The 19772-nt window shown below is 40.6% G+C and overlaps 1 protein-coding gene across 4 annotated transcripts in view; it reads left to right on the top strand.

Annotated features, from left to right (window-relative positions):
* Positions 1-19772, top strand: part of PTPRC (protein tyrosine phosphatase receptor type C) — an 85545-nt gene that overhangs the window by 59786 nt on the left and 5987 nt on the right. For all 4 annotated transcript variants that reach the window (XM_044432268.1, XM_044432269.1, XM_044432271.1 and 1 more), the window contains 16 exons: positions 915-1114; positions 2212-2272; positions 2423-2531; positions 3719-3753; positions 4884-4993; positions 5647-5737; positions 5836-5912; positions 6020-6056; positions 6487-6584; positions 9282-9407; positions 9880-10037; positions 11283-11418; positions 13716-13865; positions 14155-14245; positions 16031-16167; positions 18702-18836. In XM_044432268.1, coding sequence (XP_044288203.1) covers positions 915-1114; positions 2212-2272; positions 2423-2531; positions 3719-3753; positions 4884-4993; positions 5647-5737; positions 5836-5912; positions 6020-6056; positions 6487-6584; positions 9282-9407; positions 9880-10037; positions 11283-11418; positions 13716-13865; positions 14155-14245; positions 16031-16167; positions 18702-18836 — 1751 coding nt within the window. The remainder of the gene's footprint in view (positions 1-914; positions 1115-2211; positions 2273-2422; positions 2532-3718; positions 3754-4883; positions 4994-5646; positions 5738-5835; positions 5913-6019; positions 6057-6486; positions 6585-9281; positions 9408-9879; positions 10038-11282; positions 11419-13715; positions 13866-14154; positions 14246-16030; positions 16168-18701; positions 18837-19772) is intronic.

The following is a 19772-nucleotide window of genomic DNA, read 5'->3' as shown; positions in this document are numbered from 1 at the left end:
CTGACAGGTGTGATGGCCAGTAGCTAAGTCTTAGGAGAGGCATTCTGGAATGGAGCAAAAAGCTGCACAAGAACCAGGAAACCAATGACCAGTGGGTACCTAGGAGAAAGGGCGCAGGACCAAGTAAAGGGATGTGGCCATTCCAGGAGTTGGCTGGACTGAGGCCACAAGTCTGAGGTTCTGCTGCCCTGAATTATGTAATCCACCCTAGAAATCCATTGCATCGATCAAAATGGTAGGATATAGAGATTTAAACCATGCAGCTAAGGTCAGCTGTAAATCTGAAAGGCCCATGCTTTCTGGGGAGTCGTCATCTCTATCCACAGGCCTTAGTGGCAGTGTTCCAACCAGCCCTGGGCAGCTGGTTCTGGCTGCCTTTGTAATTGCCCACAGTTCCCCAGAGTGAGGCTAAGCTGGTGCATTGTGGGAAATTAGTAAGACGGTCAGTTTGATTGCGGGTGTTTAGAATGCTGGACCAGGAAAAAAACCATGTTGAATATCAAGGGGGCACAGTGCAATGTGGCCACGTTTCAGGGAGTTAAGATGCTGGTTCCGGTCCTGCAAACAAAAATAAAGGACATGCAAGGTGTTGCATGCTGTGCGTTTTGCTGGCCTGTGTCCACAGCACTGGCTGCTTTGTGTAGGATGAACAGACTGGGAGTCCAATGGCACCATGGCTATCAGTGCAAAAAGTACCACATTATTAAGGGAGAGAAGATGAGGGGACACAGAGCTACCCATATGCAATGGCTATCCACTTTACATAAAGCTGAGTTGTGGTAAAAACCTTTCCAATCTGTCATTCGTATCAGTACTAGCAGGAACCTGTCTTTAAAATGTCATGTTCCATTTCCAAAGACCCATAAAACAAACTCATCTTTCCCTTTGAGGTAACCCTTTTTAATTTTTAACAGCACCAAAACCTGTGGAAGGCCTCAAAGCACACTTAACAGAAAACGCAAACAATGCCGTGCGCATTATCTGCACCAAACCAAAGGAAATTAATGGACCAATGGAACACTTCATGTTGGAATGGGATGGTGGCAGTAGGAATGGGAGCCACTGTGAGTTCGAAGTGACAGACCTTTACTACTTGACAAGATATACGTTCAAGGTAGGTCGTGTCATTCTGAATTTAGCACTGGGGTAGTGCACGTTGGCCCTGCTGGTTACTTTTTAAAGAAAAAAGCAGCCTATGAATTCCTTACAGGTAAAATCCAGTGGTCTCTACCTGAGATACACATCAGTTTTTGAATGCAGAAGCAGATGTGCCACTAATGTGTGGAGTGAAGGCCAGTGGGAGCTGCCACACCTTGTGCTGTGCATTTACAGCTGGGACAGCAACAGGAGGCAACTTGCATCTTCTGCCAGCCCCTCCCATCCCTGATTCCCAATGCGCCATTTTTATTCCCCTCTGAGGCATGTTGTTGACCTTGAGGGACTTCTCCAGCTTGGTTCCTTCTGGATTTGCTGCAAGCAGGGCTGGGACAAGGGGTTCAGCCTTAACATCCCAGCTCCAACCTGGGAATGGCTGCTCCAGATAATCCTGTCCTTCTGTCCCTACACACAACATCAGAATGTGTATGAGCTGATCTGTTGGGCTCACATATGTGCCCTCCGATAAAGCAGTTCTTGGGCCTGGAAAGGTCATGCAACCCTGCTGGATTGCCCTGTTCATGCTTACAAGTTTTACAGAATTGGCTCATTTGCATTTCCTCCATATCAACTTTGAGTACACATTGCTGACCCTTTTCAGCCTCTTCTAGTTTCCAGCAAAACAGAGGAAAAACATGATACCATTTCTGAGATTATGTTTCAGCTCACAGGAATTCCAGACTTCATGGGCCTTCTTGTTCACAACATGCCAGAACCCAGAAAAGGGTTCAAGAGTAGAACCAGTAACAAGTTCCGCCATACCCAGCCACTTGAATGTCCATCTTTGCAGATCTTCAGCTTTCAGAAGATTGCAAAGCCTTAATAATCTTTTTCCAAAAAACAATTTCCTCTCTTACCTTGTGTATTCATATTATTGACTTCGCTAATTAAAGCTCCCATAAAATAGGGAATTTCCTTCAAGACCACGTAATGCGTTTTTTTAGGTTTGATGAAAGATGCATTACAGAAAGTCTATAAAATGGTTTGTGGTTGGTGCGTCGCACTTGTTTGGAGTCAGAAAGAAACCTTGCATATTCCTTTCCTTCTATTTATTAGGTAACATTTTTCAATGGAAAATTTCCTTCAGAGATACGCTCAGTTACAGTGGACACACGATGTAAGTTCCAGTTTACATCACCCTGTTTTATTTCCTGTTTATATTAATTCACCTGTTAAGGCACATGAGTATAAAAAATATTTATGCTTCCAAAAACTTTCCAGGATCACAGCTTCTGTCTCTCTCTCTCTCTCTCTCTCTCTTTTACAGATAATTCTAAAGCCCTGATTGGATTTTTGGCTTTCCTTATTGTTGTGACATCTTTGGCTTTACTTATTGTTCTGTATAAAATCTACATCCTCAAACGAGAGAAAGCAAGGTGCAATTATTTCTTTTCCTCTCCCTACTAAAAAGGCTGCAGTGTTTTTCTTCAGATGTGGATTGAGGTTGGATTCCTCTGGAATTATGCATGATGACATAGCATAGGCCCTTTCCCCCATGTTCCTCTTTCCAAGCCAATCCAGAAGTCATCTACCCAGGAGAACCATATGGGCAAAAAGAATAGTGTGAACCTACATGGGACCTGGGAGCTGCAGGCATGAGAAAGAGCTGCGTCCACCAGATTTGTATTACCAGAATCACATACACTCAGACTATAGCAAAGAAGCCAGGAGTTTATTAAGATTCAACAAGTGGGACTTATTTTTGCAACATGCCTTTGTCAAGATCCTCCATTTCATCTCCCAGTTCTCCATTTTTCCCACGTTTTGCATTCTGTGATCCCTGACTGTCCTTATTCCTCACTGGATTTGTTTCCCTGCTTTTTTGAGCAGGATTAGTTCCTTAGAGTTTTAATTTCTGCAAACTAGGGTTCTCCAGAATATGCTAATACTTGTCTTGAGTTTCTCTAAAGCCCTCTTTTTGGCTACAGGACAGTCATAACATGATACCCAAATCCACTGTATATACAGTGCTACCTCAGCTCACGAACTTAATCCGTTCCAGGACTCTGGTCATGACCCAAATTGGTCGTGACTCAAATTTCCCCATAAGGTTCAATGTTCATAAGGTTAATCCATTCTGTAACCATTTTTTTTATCACAACGATTTGAAACAAAATGACGAAGAACAACAAAGTAACAAAGTACAGTACAGTACAGTAGAGAACACTGGGTGGGGAGAGGTTATTGTTTGGAGGGAGAATCCAGACCATAATCGTGTAATAGCAGCCACCCCTCCCACCCCAAGCACGACTACAATCATGCCTGTCTTCCCTGCATGAGCGCGACCACGATCGCGGCCATCTCCCCAATCCCCTGAGCATGATCATGCAGGGAATATGGGCGCAATCGCAATTGTCACCCAATGTGGTGTTCGCGATCTGAGGCAAAATTTTGCCAACATTTTTATTCGTGACCTGATTTGGTTATGAACTGAGGTGTTCGTGAGCCGAGGTACCACTGTATATGATCTCCAAATCAATTGCAAACAACTAAAGTTTGGACACAAGAGATTGTGAAGACACAGAAAGTCCTTAGCATTCATAACTATTTTTGCTTCTTTCAGAAATGCAGATGAAGACGTGGTGCTCGTACCCAGAGGTAACAATTCTCTTGCTGTATTTTAGCAGGCAAAGCTGGCATCAAGGGGATGCTTCACTGTAAAGCGATACCCTGTGATACATCACAAGGCAGTGGTACCCAGCCTTGGACTAGACTCCTTGGAAACTGAGGGTAGAAACTTTTTCCAGAAATGGATGCATGTGTTGCAATGACAAAGAATTATTTGAACCTAATAAGCTACCTCTGAACTTCTCAGTAGCTGAAAGCACCATTTATTTTGTAATCTTCCTTTTGCTGCTGTGAATATAAGACAAGACTAGACAACTTGTGGCCCAAATGTTTTGGTCTAAAACTCCCATTAAGTGCATTGCTGGATTAGCCCAATGGTTGTTGTAGACCAAAACATGGTATAAGTAGATGTAAATGCAATTAATATGCATATATTTGCATGAAAATAGCTGGGGGAAGAGAACACCCAGGACCTCCTAAAAATGCAGAATAAAATAAAATAAAATAAAATAAAATTCACAATGTATGTGTGTGTATATATATGATCAAATACATGTTAATCAATGAGGGAAGAAAGCATGCATGTTGAAGATATGCACATTTGATATGATTGGTATGTGGAAAAATATGTACAAAAGTAGGGATGGACTTTCATGTGAAAGAAAAAGAAAAATGGGCTGACAATGTGTTATGGGCTTGAGCTGGGAAGATGGAACTCAGAGGTTGAGTTTTGCTGATTCACATGTCCCTGCTTACGATGTTCCAGATTTGTGTACCTCTCTCACAAATGTACAAGGCTTTCCATAGATGAGTTCATGTAGGAAGAGTTCCCAGAAGCAAAACTAGGAAACACCACTGCAGATTGTAACTGTGGGCACCGTGTTAATTTTAGGGGCTCATTCATTTGTTAATTGTGGGGACATCTTGAGGGATAAAAGGTGCATGTTTTCAGAGAAAATATCACATCATTCATGTTAATTATTTGGTGGTGGTTTGTCCAAGCTCACCCCTTTGTGTTCACACAGTAAACATACTGTGGACTTGTTATATTACTATGCAAATATATGTAAGCCATTTACTTAAATATGTATTGCACTGACATTATACATATCTGAAGCAATGTGTATCTACATGGAAATGTTCCCCTACTTGTTTTAAAGATGATGAAAGGAACCTGAAGAGTATAGAACCAATTCCTGCAGAATTATTGTGGGAGGAATATAAAAGAAAGATAGCAGATGAAGGAAGACTTTTCCTGGATGAATTTCAGGTGGGTGCCCTATTGCCAAAGAGAGAGAGAAGCCAACTATATTTGAAAAATATGAGTACTGATGTTTGCTTTTCCTCAGGAATGTGGAATAGGAAACTCTCAACCCGATGAGGAAGCTTCCAGAGCACTTTTTTATCGTCACAACAGCAGCCCTGTGATCTAAGTTAGGTTGAGCATGTGTTCCCGGCCCAAATTCACCCAGTGAGCCTCATGGACTAAGCAGGGACTAGAACCCGGCTCTCCCAGGTCAACACTGTAACCACCATGCCTAACTGGCTGTCTACATTTAATATGTAAATTATCATATCATTTGAAAGAGGTTAAAGTTTCATCCATTTCAGTTACAATAACACACTGGCAGAAAAATAAAATGTCCTTACTAGCGAATTTGGTCAGACAGTTATGCTTAGAGTAGAACTTCTGGAATCAGGGGGAAGCCGGCCCAATTTACATTGGTTCCCTGTGTATATGCTCCTTAACTGGAGGAAGGTGATTGGCGGAGGATGGAGTGTCTTTGTCCTCCCATCCCTCCTTGCCCAGGGGATTTAGGATGACTCACTATGGGATTCCTTGCATGGTGATTTCTTCCCTGCTTGTCTCTTCATCCTGTGTTGTTTCCCTGATGCTAAATTGCATGCTGCTATCTTTTACAGAGCATTCCCAGAGTTTTCAGTAAATTTTCTATAAAAGATGCACGCAAACCTTATAACCAGAACAAAAACCGCTACATTGATATTCTCCCATGTAAGTACTTACTGAATTATGTTTTTCACAATCGCTCCTGCCCTCAGATGCAATACTGTTTGGCTTGACTTTCTGTTTCTAATACTTTCTGTGTAAAGATGACTACAATCGAGTGGCACTTTCTGCAATACCTGGAGAACTAGGATCGGATTACATCAATGCAAGTTATATTGACGTGAGTGACTTCCCTTAACCATACCAAACAAAACATTGGCTGTGATCTCATGATTCCTATGGATATGCAAATATTATTGGATAATATTACATAATTTTCTATCATAGGGTTACAAAGAACCAAGAAAATACATTGCTGCTCAAGGTTTGTATTATCTTTCTTCCCTTTTCATTTTATTTCTTTCCTTTCTTCTTTAAATCTTACAGGAACACACAGTAAATGGTTTTGTCTGGTCCTTGTATGGTTTTGACAATGGGGGATATGAATGGTGATGATATCAGACTAGTAGAATGAGAGAGAAATGCTTGCAATTTATTCCTTATATAGAACAGCAGGAATGCAGGATTACATTCCCTTCTGGTTTTTGTACTTTTTTTCGGCATTCAAATTACTGTATCATATAATAAGGCCCTGATCCAGCTGAAATTAAGCACTTGTAAGTTTTGTGAGGAAAGTTAAGCATGTGCATAACTGAAATTATTAACAGCTAAAAGGACTTATCTTTGGATGGGCCATGCCCATTCGAATCTTTGCATCAAAATACTTCAAGTGATTAAAGTAATTTTTCTGCCAGGTCCCAAAGATGAGACAACTGATGATTTCTGGAGAATGATCTGGGAGCAAAAGGCAACCATTGTTGTCATGGTGACTCGTTGCGAGGAAGGGAACAGGGTGAGAGAAGATTGCACACCTAACCTATTTGTGGCTAGTTTAAAATGTCCATTGGTAACTTTGAATAGTGGATTTATAAATTCATACATTTACTTATGGGAAAACCCTTTGTCACAAAGTATTTGAGGTGATATACACAGGACCTGTGATTTTGCAGTATGACTTTTAAACCAGCTATTAACTGTGGGTTCTAGAAGTACCAGCTTACTCAAATTCTTCTGGAGATTCATGTGTATTCCCACTGCCATCTGGAAGAAAAAAGCCCCCCTTGCTCAACAACATGCATGGAATTCATTCATTCATTCGTTTATTTAAAGCTTTTATAACCCATCCAACTACTGATGTCTTGGGATGGTTTTACAATAAAAGTATTTTATTGTAAAAGTATGTAATTCTAATTTACAATAGAATTATCTATCTATCTATCTATCCATCCATCCATCTATCTATAAATTCTATACTATCAATTATTTTCACAGAAAATATCAAGATGGTTTGCCATCATTGGTTGTCACTCCTAATGTAGGTGGTACTTATCACTCTTTCACTTGGTCTTCACCAAACCATGAAGCATGAGAATGCTGGGAATGCATGAGAAATCAGTTCTGTTGAGTTTATTTTTCCCTAAGATTCTCCTGATCTGCACTTGCCGAAATTGAACATGGAAACAGACACAATTTGTTTTCAGAATTCCACAAATGCCTGGGCATGTGATGCCTTCCATGAAAGAAAAATGTATTTGATAGCACACGGACATCTGAAAAATGTGCAAATAAGACTGTATACCTTTGCGAAATGTGTACAGATATCCTTTTTCATTGGGAAACACAAAAATGTGTACATTTGATAAAGGAAAAGAAACAATCAGTGCATTTGAAAGTACTTTGTGACAAAAAAAAGTGCATGGATTTCTTTGAGGGGTGGGGAACTTGTACATAACCGAGGTGGAGCAAACTTGGTAGTAGAAAGCCAAGAACCTTGATCTAGTAAGCTTTATAGCTTTATTTACTCATTTATTCAATTTATATTCTGCCCCACTAACTATAGGTTCTCTGGGTGGCTTACATCATGTTAAAATCTGGAACTACATAAAACAATACAAGGCACAATACAACACTCACATCTACAAAAGACCAAGAACGGAGAGTGTGAATAAGTTAACAGAGATAAATAGAGCCAAAACAGAGAACATAGAATTAATAAAATTACACACACACACTCCAAAATTAGAACATAAACCATTCAAATTAGTAAACACATATTTCTTGTTTGAAAATCATGTCACATTGGTGGAAGCATGAAATTACATTATTAAAAACATTAGATTAAGAGAAACATTATTAGATCCATTATAGCCTGTACTAGTTGTTAGAGGAGAGTGGATGGCAAGGATAGGACGGTTGCCCCCATGCACTGCTTCTGGGCTTCCCAGGAACATCTGGTTGGCCACTGTGGGGGTAGGATGCTAGGCAAGATGATCCAGCTGTGGTCCTGTCATGTTCTTATTAAAAGTATCCTCATCTAGTCAAAGAATGAGAATGACCACATGGATAAGGAACAGCTCTACCACACTCTCAAATTTGGGAAGCTAATGGACCCAATAGCTCTGATGAGCTAAAACAATTTTCTTCTGAAACAAATAATTATGCCTGTTATTATTATACTTGCTATTATTAATAGAATTTAAAGTGCAATTATTCATTTATTTATGCACCATCATCACATGTCAAATATGTGAAAACAAGATAATATGAAAACAAAACACTAGCAAAAAATCATGCCCTATGACTCTAGGACACGAGCAAAAAATCACGCCCTATGACTCTAGGACTCTATGCAGCCAGAAAAGGGGAACTTTTGTGGATGGATTTGAGGGAAGTGAAAGAGATAGTTGTTCTGGAAGGACAGCTAGGAAAAGTATGTTAGCATGGGGAAAGCGGAATGCAACAATTCAAGCTCTCTAACAAACGAGAAGGAGCCAGTGGGGGCACTAAAGGGAAAAGGATGGAAGGATGAAATCTTAGAGGCAGGGGCATTAATTGGTGAAATGGGTTGTCCATGAAAAAGGCAATTCTTTCATAATGGAGCTTTCCAGGAGCCTCTGACTTCTGTGCTTTGCTCCTCCATGTGCTTTGCTTCCCCATATGCTTCCTTCCTGTGTCGTGCTTGGACCTATAATTCTCCATGCTAAACCTCACACCACACTTCTACTGGCCAGCACCCACAAAGGACCTCTTTTGGCTTCATCCTTCACCATCTCCTCCCATCTGCTACAGAAAAAAGAGTTTTTGCCTCAAGTAGGCTGAAGACAAAAGTGTGCAGTAGCACCAAGAAACAGAAGTAGATTTGGCTGCATTACTTTACCTACCTGCAAATCTTCTAAATGTAATGCATACCACTACAGTTGATCTTTATTAGCCACCATGTAACAAATGGTTCTTAGGATGACTTGCACAGCAAAAACAGTTTTGTCCCCTTCTGCTGGACAAATATTGCATTTGGAAACTATACCCAACCAGGCATTTTATTTTATTTTTAGAAATTGTATTTGATTTTCGTGAACTGCCCAGAGAATTTTGGCTATTGGCTGGCATAGAAATGCAATAAATGCATATGTGCATATTTAACCAGATATAATAATGAAGAATATGAAACCTGTTTCAGCTCTTTTCACTTGATGATCTTTCATTCCGACAGGTCAAGTGCGCCAAATACTGGCCATCCATGGAAGAGGAAACTGCATCCTATGGAGACATCATTGTCAAGATAAATGAATGCAAAGTGTGTCCTGACTACGTCATTCAGAAGCTGCATATCACAAATGTAAGCAGACATGATGTCTGGAGATGCCTGCATACATTAGCTCATCATGACAGCTTGGTAATGATGATGATGATGATCATCAGCAGCAGCATCTCCATATTGTGGAGAGGGTAGACTTGCCTAGTGGGTTCATGGTTGCGATGAGATGTGAACTGGAGGTTTCTTAGTTCATACCTCACTGCCACTCCACTATGCCTGTTCTTAAATTAAGTAGATATTTGCTTTGGGAGAAGGTGGATGGCATAATACAAAGATAACTTTGAGAGAGTCTTCTAAGGAAGGGTCATCATAACATTAGTGGTTGGGGTGTGCCAGTATGGAAAACTTTCAGCCTTCTTCCCCTTTTGGTCAAACATTGTCAACTCAGAGCTCCTCCATCATCTCTTGTGGTAGCCTTCTCCACCATTTATTTTTTTGTCTTTTGCACCAAAATGGCAACAATAAATATTGACATACACATTCCTTTATCCAGAGAAGAGAAAAGACAACAGAAAGAGATGTGACCCACCTTCAGTTTACAAGCTGGCCAGACCACGGAGTACCTGATAACCCCAACCTCCTTCTCAAGCTGCGCCATAGAGTGAATGCTTTAAGCAACTTCTTTAGTGGTCCAATTGTGGTCCATTGCAGGTAAGAGGTGAACATAAGACAAGCTTTTCTCAGAATTTCTGCTGTGTGAAGCTTAGGGCCAAAGCACATCTTCCTTTAAAGACACAGCTTAGCCATTTTAAGTAACTCCAGAGTAAACACAGTGGTCCTGATAAGGATTGGGACCTTAATACTGTAGCAGTTTTCTTCTTCCATTGTGATCCTGATCTGGATTTGGATGCAAAAAATAATTGTTTTGCTTAGTGAAATGTTTTATGAGAGACAGAAGATACTGTCATAAATTAAAGTACATATAGAAAAAGAGGTTGATGCTAGTGTTGAACTGGTATAACACTGCACTTCAATTCTCTGGTACTGAGGCTGATCTTACTGACATGTCAGATAATTCTGTGATGCCAACATAATGCTAGTTTTTAAGAAGGGGTACAAGGGGTGGGAGGAATTCAGGGAATAGCAGACCATTTAACTTAACATCTGTCCTGGTTGAAAACAATATTACAGGAAAAAATAGGTGAGCATATAGAAGGACAAGCCCTGGAGAAGAAGAAGAATGATTTATTTATTTTATTTATTTAAAGTTTTTGTATGCCATCCTATACTAAAGTCTCTGGATGGCTTACAAAACAACAACAACAACAACCACATACAGCGGACAGCACATAACATACTGCATCCAACCATTAATGATAAAATCAAAGATAAAACCAATTAACTGTTAAAATATTGGGAGAATAAAAAGGTCTTCACCTGACACCAAAAAGAATAAAGCGACAGCACCAGGCTAAAGACGGCTTCTGTAAAGTCTTCTCTGTGAGAGGTTCTATAAATATGTTGAGGTAGACTTCCAAAGGCATTTGATGAAGTCTTTCACAAAAACAAACCAGAACAAACTTAGCAGTCATGGAACAAGTCCTCCTATGGATCAGTAACTGGTTAGAGAACGTAAAAGAAAGGGTTTGAATAAATGATAGATTCTTCCAGTGAAGAGAGGTAAACGGTGTGTTCCAAAGGACTTGTATTGGGACCAATGCTCTCCAACTTGTTCATAAACAATGAAAGTTGTTGTAGCCAATCGTTGGGTCACTGAGTGAATGGAATAATGAACTAGATGGGCCCATGGCCCACTCTTATGTTCTTCAGCTGTTTCGACAGCCTTAAAAGTTAATGTCAATGTCTTTCATTTACATTGCATCTCTTACGCTCGTAAACATCAGCAATTGGGCTGACAGCTGTATTCTCTCCTTTTCTTTGTTGCCACTTCATCAGCGCTGGTGTTGGGCGCACTGGAACCTACATTGGCATTGACGCCATGCTGGAAGGACTGGAGAGTGAAGGAAGAGTGGATGTTTATGGCTATGTTGTAAAGTTACGACGTCAGCGATGTCTTATGGTGCAAGTGGAGGTATGCTTCTTGAGCATGAGTGGCCAAAGAGAACTTAGGATCCAGTTAGTGATCACTTTATTTATTCATTTATTTATTTATAACATTTCTATGCCACCCCATTCGCGAAGAGCCTCGGGGCGGCTTATCACTTGGAATACATTGGGAGAAATATCAAGACGGAGGATCCACATGCTCTATCTGGTAGGGAGACTGCATAGCCAAGATGGTAAGCTCATCAACTCATTCAGCTTGTAAGGAGCCATTCTCACAGTGGTTGGGCTAGGCACTGGGACAGGTGAACGTCCATGACACTTCCCATCCCACGTGTTGGGGGCATCTTGACCGGATCAGGTGAGCAACTGCAGCAGCAGCCTCTGCCTATGTTGGGCTGGGAGGCTGGAAATCAGCCCTCCAACTTTCCCTGGTTTCCCAGCCACTGATGTATTCCTTGGAGTGGTATGACCCACCGGAAGGCAACTGTGCCTCTGTGAAGCTGCCTGTCCTGATATTTATTTATTTATTTATTTATTTAGAAAATTTCTAGGCTGCCCCATTCGCCGAAGCCTCGGGCGGCTTACAAATAAATAAATTAATTAATTAAAAAACATAAATAACAATATAAAATACACGTAACTGTATAAAATAAGTCACCCTGGCCAAAATATGAGCCTGCTCAGTTATAGAGATCAGCCAGTCATGCTTGCATCAGGCACATGGGAAAGGGCTTCCCCCCATGTCACTCTTATGTCCTATAGCATCATGACTGCTCCAGAAATACCTTACCTGAATACTTACATACATAATATTGCATGCCAATTTCATTGCACAGGCATGCCTGTCTTCTGTTTCTTGATCATGGGCATTCAGTTGAGTTATGCTGCTCTCACAGATGACACTCCTCATATGAGCAGACTTCCCAGATGAACTGTTAAATGTGGATATTAGAAATGAAATTTAACATATGAATTGGCTCTTCATTTCTCTTTAGCTTCTCTCTTGGGAAATCTAAAAGTCTTACGTCCCAGGTTACCCAATGTTTGTCTTTGATCAAGAAGAAATGCCTTTGAATATATTGAACATTGATATTATATTATTTGATATCAGTGTGAAGAAGCTTTATTTCTGTCAAGCACTGCATTCCATCATGGAGGGAGATGTATGACATGGGAAATGCTGTTCTCTTTAAGTCTGACAAGATTTTGCAGTGTTTTCGGTTCAAATAGTGGCAGCAGACTATAGCAAGGTTTTTCCTCTGGTTCCAGAAATGCTCATTCATTCATTCATTTTACACAGTAATTAAACAGGCACAGTGTTTTTCTGGGTTCCATGGTTTATACAAATTGGGTTCTGTGTTTTTCATCATCATCCTCTTGGAGTATTCAAATTTGCACAAGACGGTGGTGGTGGTGATGATTTGGGCAGGGTTTTAAATTTCTGGGTCCTTACATTTGTGCAAATGTAGTCATAACTTTAATTTTTTATCAGTTGTCTTTCATAAGTCAACTTACTTGCTGTTCCCATTGTAAACATTCTTGTTAGTTTCATCCTCTTCACACAATACTTTGTTTAGCACAGCAGGAACTTATTTCATATTGAACAAAGATCTTGCCAATTTACCCTCTGCTTCAACTGAAGGTGGGAAAAGCACTGAAGTCAAGGCTAAAATAGATAACTGCATTCTCACAACCTTACAGAATGGATGCACTCCTGAGTCTAATTTAAAGGCCTGAAATAATATTGGAAACATGATTCCCATTTGCACAAAACATTTTTAAAACTATGATCCTGTTTACACACATTTTAAAACACACAATATTAAAAATTCTGTTTGGATGAATCACAAGATGTGCATTTAAAAAAAATACCACTATTCCATTCATGCCACTGCTACTGGCATTAAAAAGAATCCAAAATCCACTTATTTTCATCTTGCTACAGATCAAGTTGATGATGGGGGTCAAGGGAAGAAAACAAAATAAGACCGAACCAAACCTGTAAAATACATCAAGTTTTGTGGAGGGCCAATGAGGTTTCACTTGCCTTGCTGCCCAATTCCATATCTGCTTACTCAGAAAGAAACCCCATGGAATTCAAGGGGACTTATTCACAGATAGCTCTGAAAAAGGGGCACATTTACTTAGAAGTAGGCCCTATGAATCCTTGAGAAACCAAACAGAGCAAGGTTTCTGTCAGAATAATTTGACTTGGTATGATTTTGCTGTACAGTTTGATATTTATGGAATACTACATATCCTTGTTTAAACTGCTGTTTCCTCTCCACAATCTGCCCATTCTGGAATCCTGGGAAACTTTAGGCACAGTACATCTTGATCCATCAAGCTTTGGTTGAATACCTGCAGTTTGGTGAAACGGAGGTCACTATTGCAGAACTGCATAGGCAGCTTAATCACCTGAAGAAAAGATATCCTCCCAGTGATCCATCTCTGCTGGAAGCTGAATTCCAGGTAAATTGAGTTCCTTAGGTCTTTACATTCTTAACAGAAAAGATCAGTAGTTTTCATTATTTAGTTTTAAGCTGGGAAAAACTCTTGGCTTCTGGGTATTTTTTTTTTTCATTTTTAGGTTGCTCTTAAGAATGCATTGGCTGGACTTGAAACTGATAGCAGAGTAAAAGTACATAAAGTAAAGAGAACGTATTTGTGAAGGATGCAGGTGTATTTCTGCTCAAGGATCTCTTAATGAAGTGCTTGTATTTGGAGTGCATTCTTTAATCATTAATGTCTCTTTTGTTAGAGGCTGCCCTCATACAAGAACTGGCAGTCACAGAAAGTTGGCAAGAGAGATGAAAATAAACAAAAAAATCGGAGTTCTACTGTTATTCCATGTGAGTATTAGAGGAGTTAAATTGCAAGAAACAAGTTTCTTTGTTTTTTAACATATACATTGAAGAGAAAATACACTTCAAATCCCATTTAGTTTTTTGTTTGTTGGCTTTTTTAAAGCACTCCATTGGCATATTCTGCTGCTATATCAAAGCTGGGTGTCTGTCCATAATTTCCTGCTGTTTGTCAACAAAGCCAACCTCAATGCTCATTTTCTTCTCCCACGGATTAATATAGTATGTTTGTTTCTTAGGGCAAAGCTGCATTAGGTGGGTGTATGTATTTCTATATTCTTCAAGTCCGTAAAAATAAAACTCAACCCACACCTCCACCAAACTGGATCAGGACTGTAACATAGGGATAGGTGTGTACATTTTGACCTTTCTTTTTGTGCCAAGTTCCCAGTGAGATCTTTCCTGAATCTATTTGTAACTCTGTTTGGAAAAATATGAATGTATCCAGGCACCTATAAGTTTCAGATGAGTACAAAGAGTAGCTTTGGAGGCTGATCTTCACTGGGCACATGGCACAGAAGGCAAAGAAGCTTGAAATCAGAATTTGACAGTTCGGAGAAACAAGGAGAGGTGGCAAAAGGAAGGCAAGCAAGCAAACAGCTTTGTTGGGACAAGGACTCAAGATTTGTAATGGGGAGGAGAGAGACATGTCAACCTGTAGCTATGCTAGGAGTAAGATGCAGGTATAAAGGGCAGCATAGTTGTTTAAGAAGGTGTGGGCGGGGTGGGGGGGGAGTAATGGTTAAGGAATGGGAATACTGGGAAAGAGCACAAAGCAACATGGATTGTTTCATGTATGAATAGAAAACTGGTCCCTTTATTTCCAGCCAGGACTGTTCAGTTTAGAAAAGAGGCAAGGAAGGGGAGACATGATAGTAGAGTTTAATTTATGCATGGGGCAGAGAAAATGGAGAGGGTGAGATTTTCCTCCCTTTCCCAGAACACTTGAACCTGGGGTCTTCCCATGAAGGTTTAGGACAAGAAGTACTTTTTCACACAACATAGAGTTGAACTATGGAAGTGGCTGCAAATCTGAATGGCTTTAAAAGGGGCTTGGGCAGATTCATGGGGAAGGAGGCCATCAGTGGCTACTAGCCTTGATGGCTAAGGGCTAGCTCCTTTACTGGAGGTGGCATGGCTGAATATACCAGTTGCTGAAGAGCTTAGGCAGGAGGAAGTCTTGCACCCATCCTGCTTGAAGGATTCTGTGCTCAGCTGGTTTGCTACCAGCTGAATGCAGTGCTGGACTAGATGAACCTTTGGTCTGATCCAGCATGGCTTTTCTGATGTCCTTATGTAAGCAACTGCCACAGCATCACCTAGAGGGATACATCAACAGTTTTAAGGGAATGGTAAGATGTACAGAATCACAAAGATTCTTTGGAAGGAAAACCTAGTGGGCACCTCTCAAAACCGCCAAATGAAGGCTTACACAAAAACCTTTAGGGGATCCAAAATTTAATCTAAACCCTGAGATAAGGCCCTCCAAAACAGCTTAACCAGGACTTAGAAAGCTATATGGACAAAGCTTGCTGACTGAACATTGGACAGCGCAGCAGAAAACTGGGTGTGAGAATGATTGAAATTGAGTTTTCTGAAAGAGAACATGGTTGAGTGAATAGGCATTTTGATGTGGACCCCACTTTTGGATTGTGTAGTGCCTTCATGAGCAGATGTACTACATTTTGCACACTTGTGTTCTGTGAAAGAGCAGTGATTGGTGCTCTGTGAAAGTATCTAAAGATTTCTTTGTTCTGGCCTCTTGCTGTGCAGATGACTATAACAGAGTCATGTTCAAGCATGAAGACGAGGGGAACAGAGAGAGTGAAACTGATGCCACTGGATCTTCTGATGAAGAAAGTGACTGTGATGATGAACCCAACAGATACATCAATGCTTCCTACATACCTGTATGTGTGTTTGGAGAATTTGCCAGTTTTTCATTGGCTTTTAAGTCACATTCATGTAACTGTTCAAAACCATTTAATGCATATAATGCTTTATATGCCATAGAACCCTAAATGATTTTCTTATATTTACAAGAAAGGTGAAAAGTTGGAGGCTGTCCCCAATCCCATAACTGATGTTTGTAGGAAGATAAAAGTCCTGCTGGATCAGACCTAAGCTGGGTGTCCATATTCAAACCATGGTGGCTGGCTTGGGTGACTCGAAGAGAGAATTTGACAAATCCATGGGGGATAAACATATTGGTGCTACTCATGATAGCTATATGGCTCAAACCTACCTCCAAGACTGAAGGCAGTATGCCTCTGAATCCCAGTTGCTAGGAAACATGAGTTGAACGATGCTTTTGTACTCATGTTCTTCTGGTACGATATCCTTTGGGACATCTGGTTAGCTTTTGTGGGATAAGAATGCTGGACTAGGGCAGTCCTTGGTCTGAGTCAGCTCAGCTCTTGAAAGAAGATAGCGCTCCTGAATATTTCTGCTCCTGTGATGAGCTGCATTGACTGAAAGTCTCCCTTCTAAGCAACCACTAAAGTTGCAGGAGCTCTGTCCTCTTTCGCAGCTGAACCCCATGGGCCAAATGGCCATCTAGGCCAGCAGCCTGCTAGCACCAGTGGTCAACCAGATGTCAATGGGAAGCTCCCAAGCAGGTGAGGACAGGAGATTGTACCTGCAGTTCTTCCCTGGCAGAGAGGGCAACTGTGATCCGATCATGTCTTGTTTGGGGATTTACCATAACCCTTTCTCTACTTTCTACTTTCTACTCTAAGCCTGGGGTAGTATATAACATCATGACAAGGTGAAGGAAAATTTTAACTCCCATGTCTAATGGTGAGTGTGGAATACAGGAGAAGATTAATAAAGTATATGAAGTATTTTGCATATGACATTTTCACCGCTCTGATGGATGGCACTGTCTTTTGAGACATGCTGTTATCTAAATGTGTGTCTTCCACTATGAATAAGGGAAACAGGCTCTTGGGCATTGTTTAGATTTTTCTAAGGAACAAATCAAAGGGTGCATTATGCTGCAATGCCATTTCAAACACAAGATCACTTTCTTAGTAGTAGTCAAAAGCATATGAGGCTGATACTTTGAGGAAAGAATGCAGTATGGTTATTGTTGTTTTTAATCAGTTTCAATCCAGGTTACATTTTTTGGCAGCACAAAAGAATCAGTTTTTATCTCTTTGCCAAATAAAAACACAGGCTGTAATGTTAAAATAATGGTTTGCAGGTGGGAGATTTTCCTGCTAAAACTAAAGGTCTGGAATTGGGTAAGGTGGATGATTTAAAATGCCAAATGGCTGTGATTCGGTGTCTGTATGGTCACTGATTCTAGCTGTCTGTATAATATTTTAGAAATACTTTGCTGATGTATCATTTTCAGATACTTTGTACAATTGTATGCATGCAAATGTCTCTGTTGCACAATCACATGTACAAGATCTAACCATAATTAAATGCTCTTTGGCCCTTCCTATTGATTTCAGAGAGTCAGCACATGTTTAGCTTCCAGTTAAAATCAATGGGATTTAAAAGTGCTTACCTATGTTATACTCCTGATGCTCGGTGGGTGACTTTGGGCCCAACGTGGATTCTCAGCCAACCTCAGAAGGTTGTTTTTGTGAGGATAAAATGGAGGGGAGGACAGCCTTGTAAGCCTTGGACTCCTCACAAGGGGAAAAAAGTGGGATATAAATGTACAACAACAACAATAACTGTATGAATTTGATATGGACAATGCAACAAGTATTTCTGATTTTGGTGCAATAAGAATAATTGTGTAGACTGTGGGTAGAGAAGCCCAGGTCTGAGGGTCAAATTCTGCCTTCCTGGGATCCCATTCACTTATCTCTGGATCCTCTGATGGCCACACTTCCTTCTCCTGACCCAGTCCTTCTTCACCCTGCCCTGTCCTCACTTGGTGGTTTCCAGGTATTTTTGCAGCTTCCCCACCACCAATTCTCAAAGGTTGGAATGCCACTTTTAAAGCTTAGCTACTGTCAGTAAAAGGTTTAAACTAAAATACCGAAGTATTGTGGTCCACAGCCATTTCCCTCTAGCCCTGCCTTCTAGTAGAACACAGACCCTGAGAGTCTCTTTGAAATGGAATTCAGCTCTACACCTCCTTGTGAAGGTTTGGTGCCTGCCCCTTTTGTCAACTAGTGGAAATGATGGATCATCCCATGTTTCTTCATGACCTTTTCCTTCCTTGGATTTCATATCACAGGAGCTAAATAAGTCTATATCAAGTTGTCTTCTCTGTTTCCTTCTGATCTCTTTCCAGTCCAAACATGTATGAATACACATTTCAACCCAAATATTTGCCTTGAATTTGAACTTAAGTATATAGAAGAAAATTCAGGCAGTTGTTTGCCCTTCCTTAACTTACTTTAAAATTAGTATCTGTTGAGTGAAATGTGTCTCTCCCCATCCCTGCTGCTTTGGAATGACTTCAGCTTGGTTTTTACAGGGTTACTGGCTTCACTCTGCAATAATAGCGGCGCAAGGACCACTTCCAGAAACCATTGGTGACTTCTGGAGCATGGTGTTTCAAAGAAAAGTGAAAGTTATTGTTATGCTAACTGAGTTGAAAGATGATACTCAAGTGAGTGAGTCTTTATCATCGTATAGCATAATAAGTAGCAACTGCAGAGAAATGCTGGCATTCAGTTTCTCTAACCTGAAGCACAGATCTAATTTCCAAACATGGAAAATGCATCCATCAAAAAAGATGTGCAGCCTGATCCTATGCATGGTCAGCCAGGGGTAGGTCCCACTGTGTTACATGGGGCTTACTTGATGCACACCCAGGTAAGTATTTGAGGATTCTGATTCGGAGCAACAAACCAAGAGATATGTCATTGGGAAAAGGCATTTGGCACATATGCTATGAGTGACCTTTGCCTGCTGTTTTGCTCACCGCTGCTCATCTTGCTGTGTCTTCAGCTCAACTTTGCCTTGGATGCATAGTGAAGTACTATTACAGCTGTCTTACAATGGTTGTGGTGGGGGGGGGGGGGGTTGTCAGCCGCTCTTAAGCCTGAATGACCTGGAGGCATTTTGCCCTTCAAGGGCACCATTATCTTGTGCATTTCCATGCATATGATGCACATGCAAGCATCAGTGCATATACTCCCAGAATAGCTCTGCTAATGCACTTTGAAAATGTCTGAGGGTCTCTAAAAGTGCTACCTCTGGTGAAGATGCAGAGGATGATGGCAAGGAAATGGATCCCCCAACTGCGTAATGCCACTCACTGAAAGACTAACCTGGCACCAACACTGGCAAATTTTCAATGCCAGGTCAAGAGTTTCCTCTATGCCCAGGTGTTTAAAGGCATGTTGAATTTATGTTGAATTTATGGTCTTTGACTGGAATTTTTTTAGTTATTTCATATTTTGTGTGCTTTATTAATTTCAGTCTTTTTAAAGAGAACAACAGTGGGCTACTAAGATGATCTTCTTCAACAGCTAGCTTGAAGCCAGCTAGTCTTTTCTTTGCAAATACCTTCCTACCTGGACTTTACACTCAATTTTACCTG

The sequence above is a fragment of the Varanus komodoensis genome, unplaced genomic scaffold (genome assembly GCF_004798865.1).
Source record: "Varanus komodoensis strain SLA01 unplaced genomic scaffold, ASM479886v1 scaffold24, whole genome shotgun sequence".
Taxonomy (NCBI): domain Eukaryota; kingdom Metazoa; phylum Chordata; class Lepidosauria; order Squamata; family Varanidae; genus Varanus; species Varanus komodoensis.
Note: the sequence above shows the minus strand (reverse complement) of the source record. Positions and strands in the feature narration are given on the sequence as shown.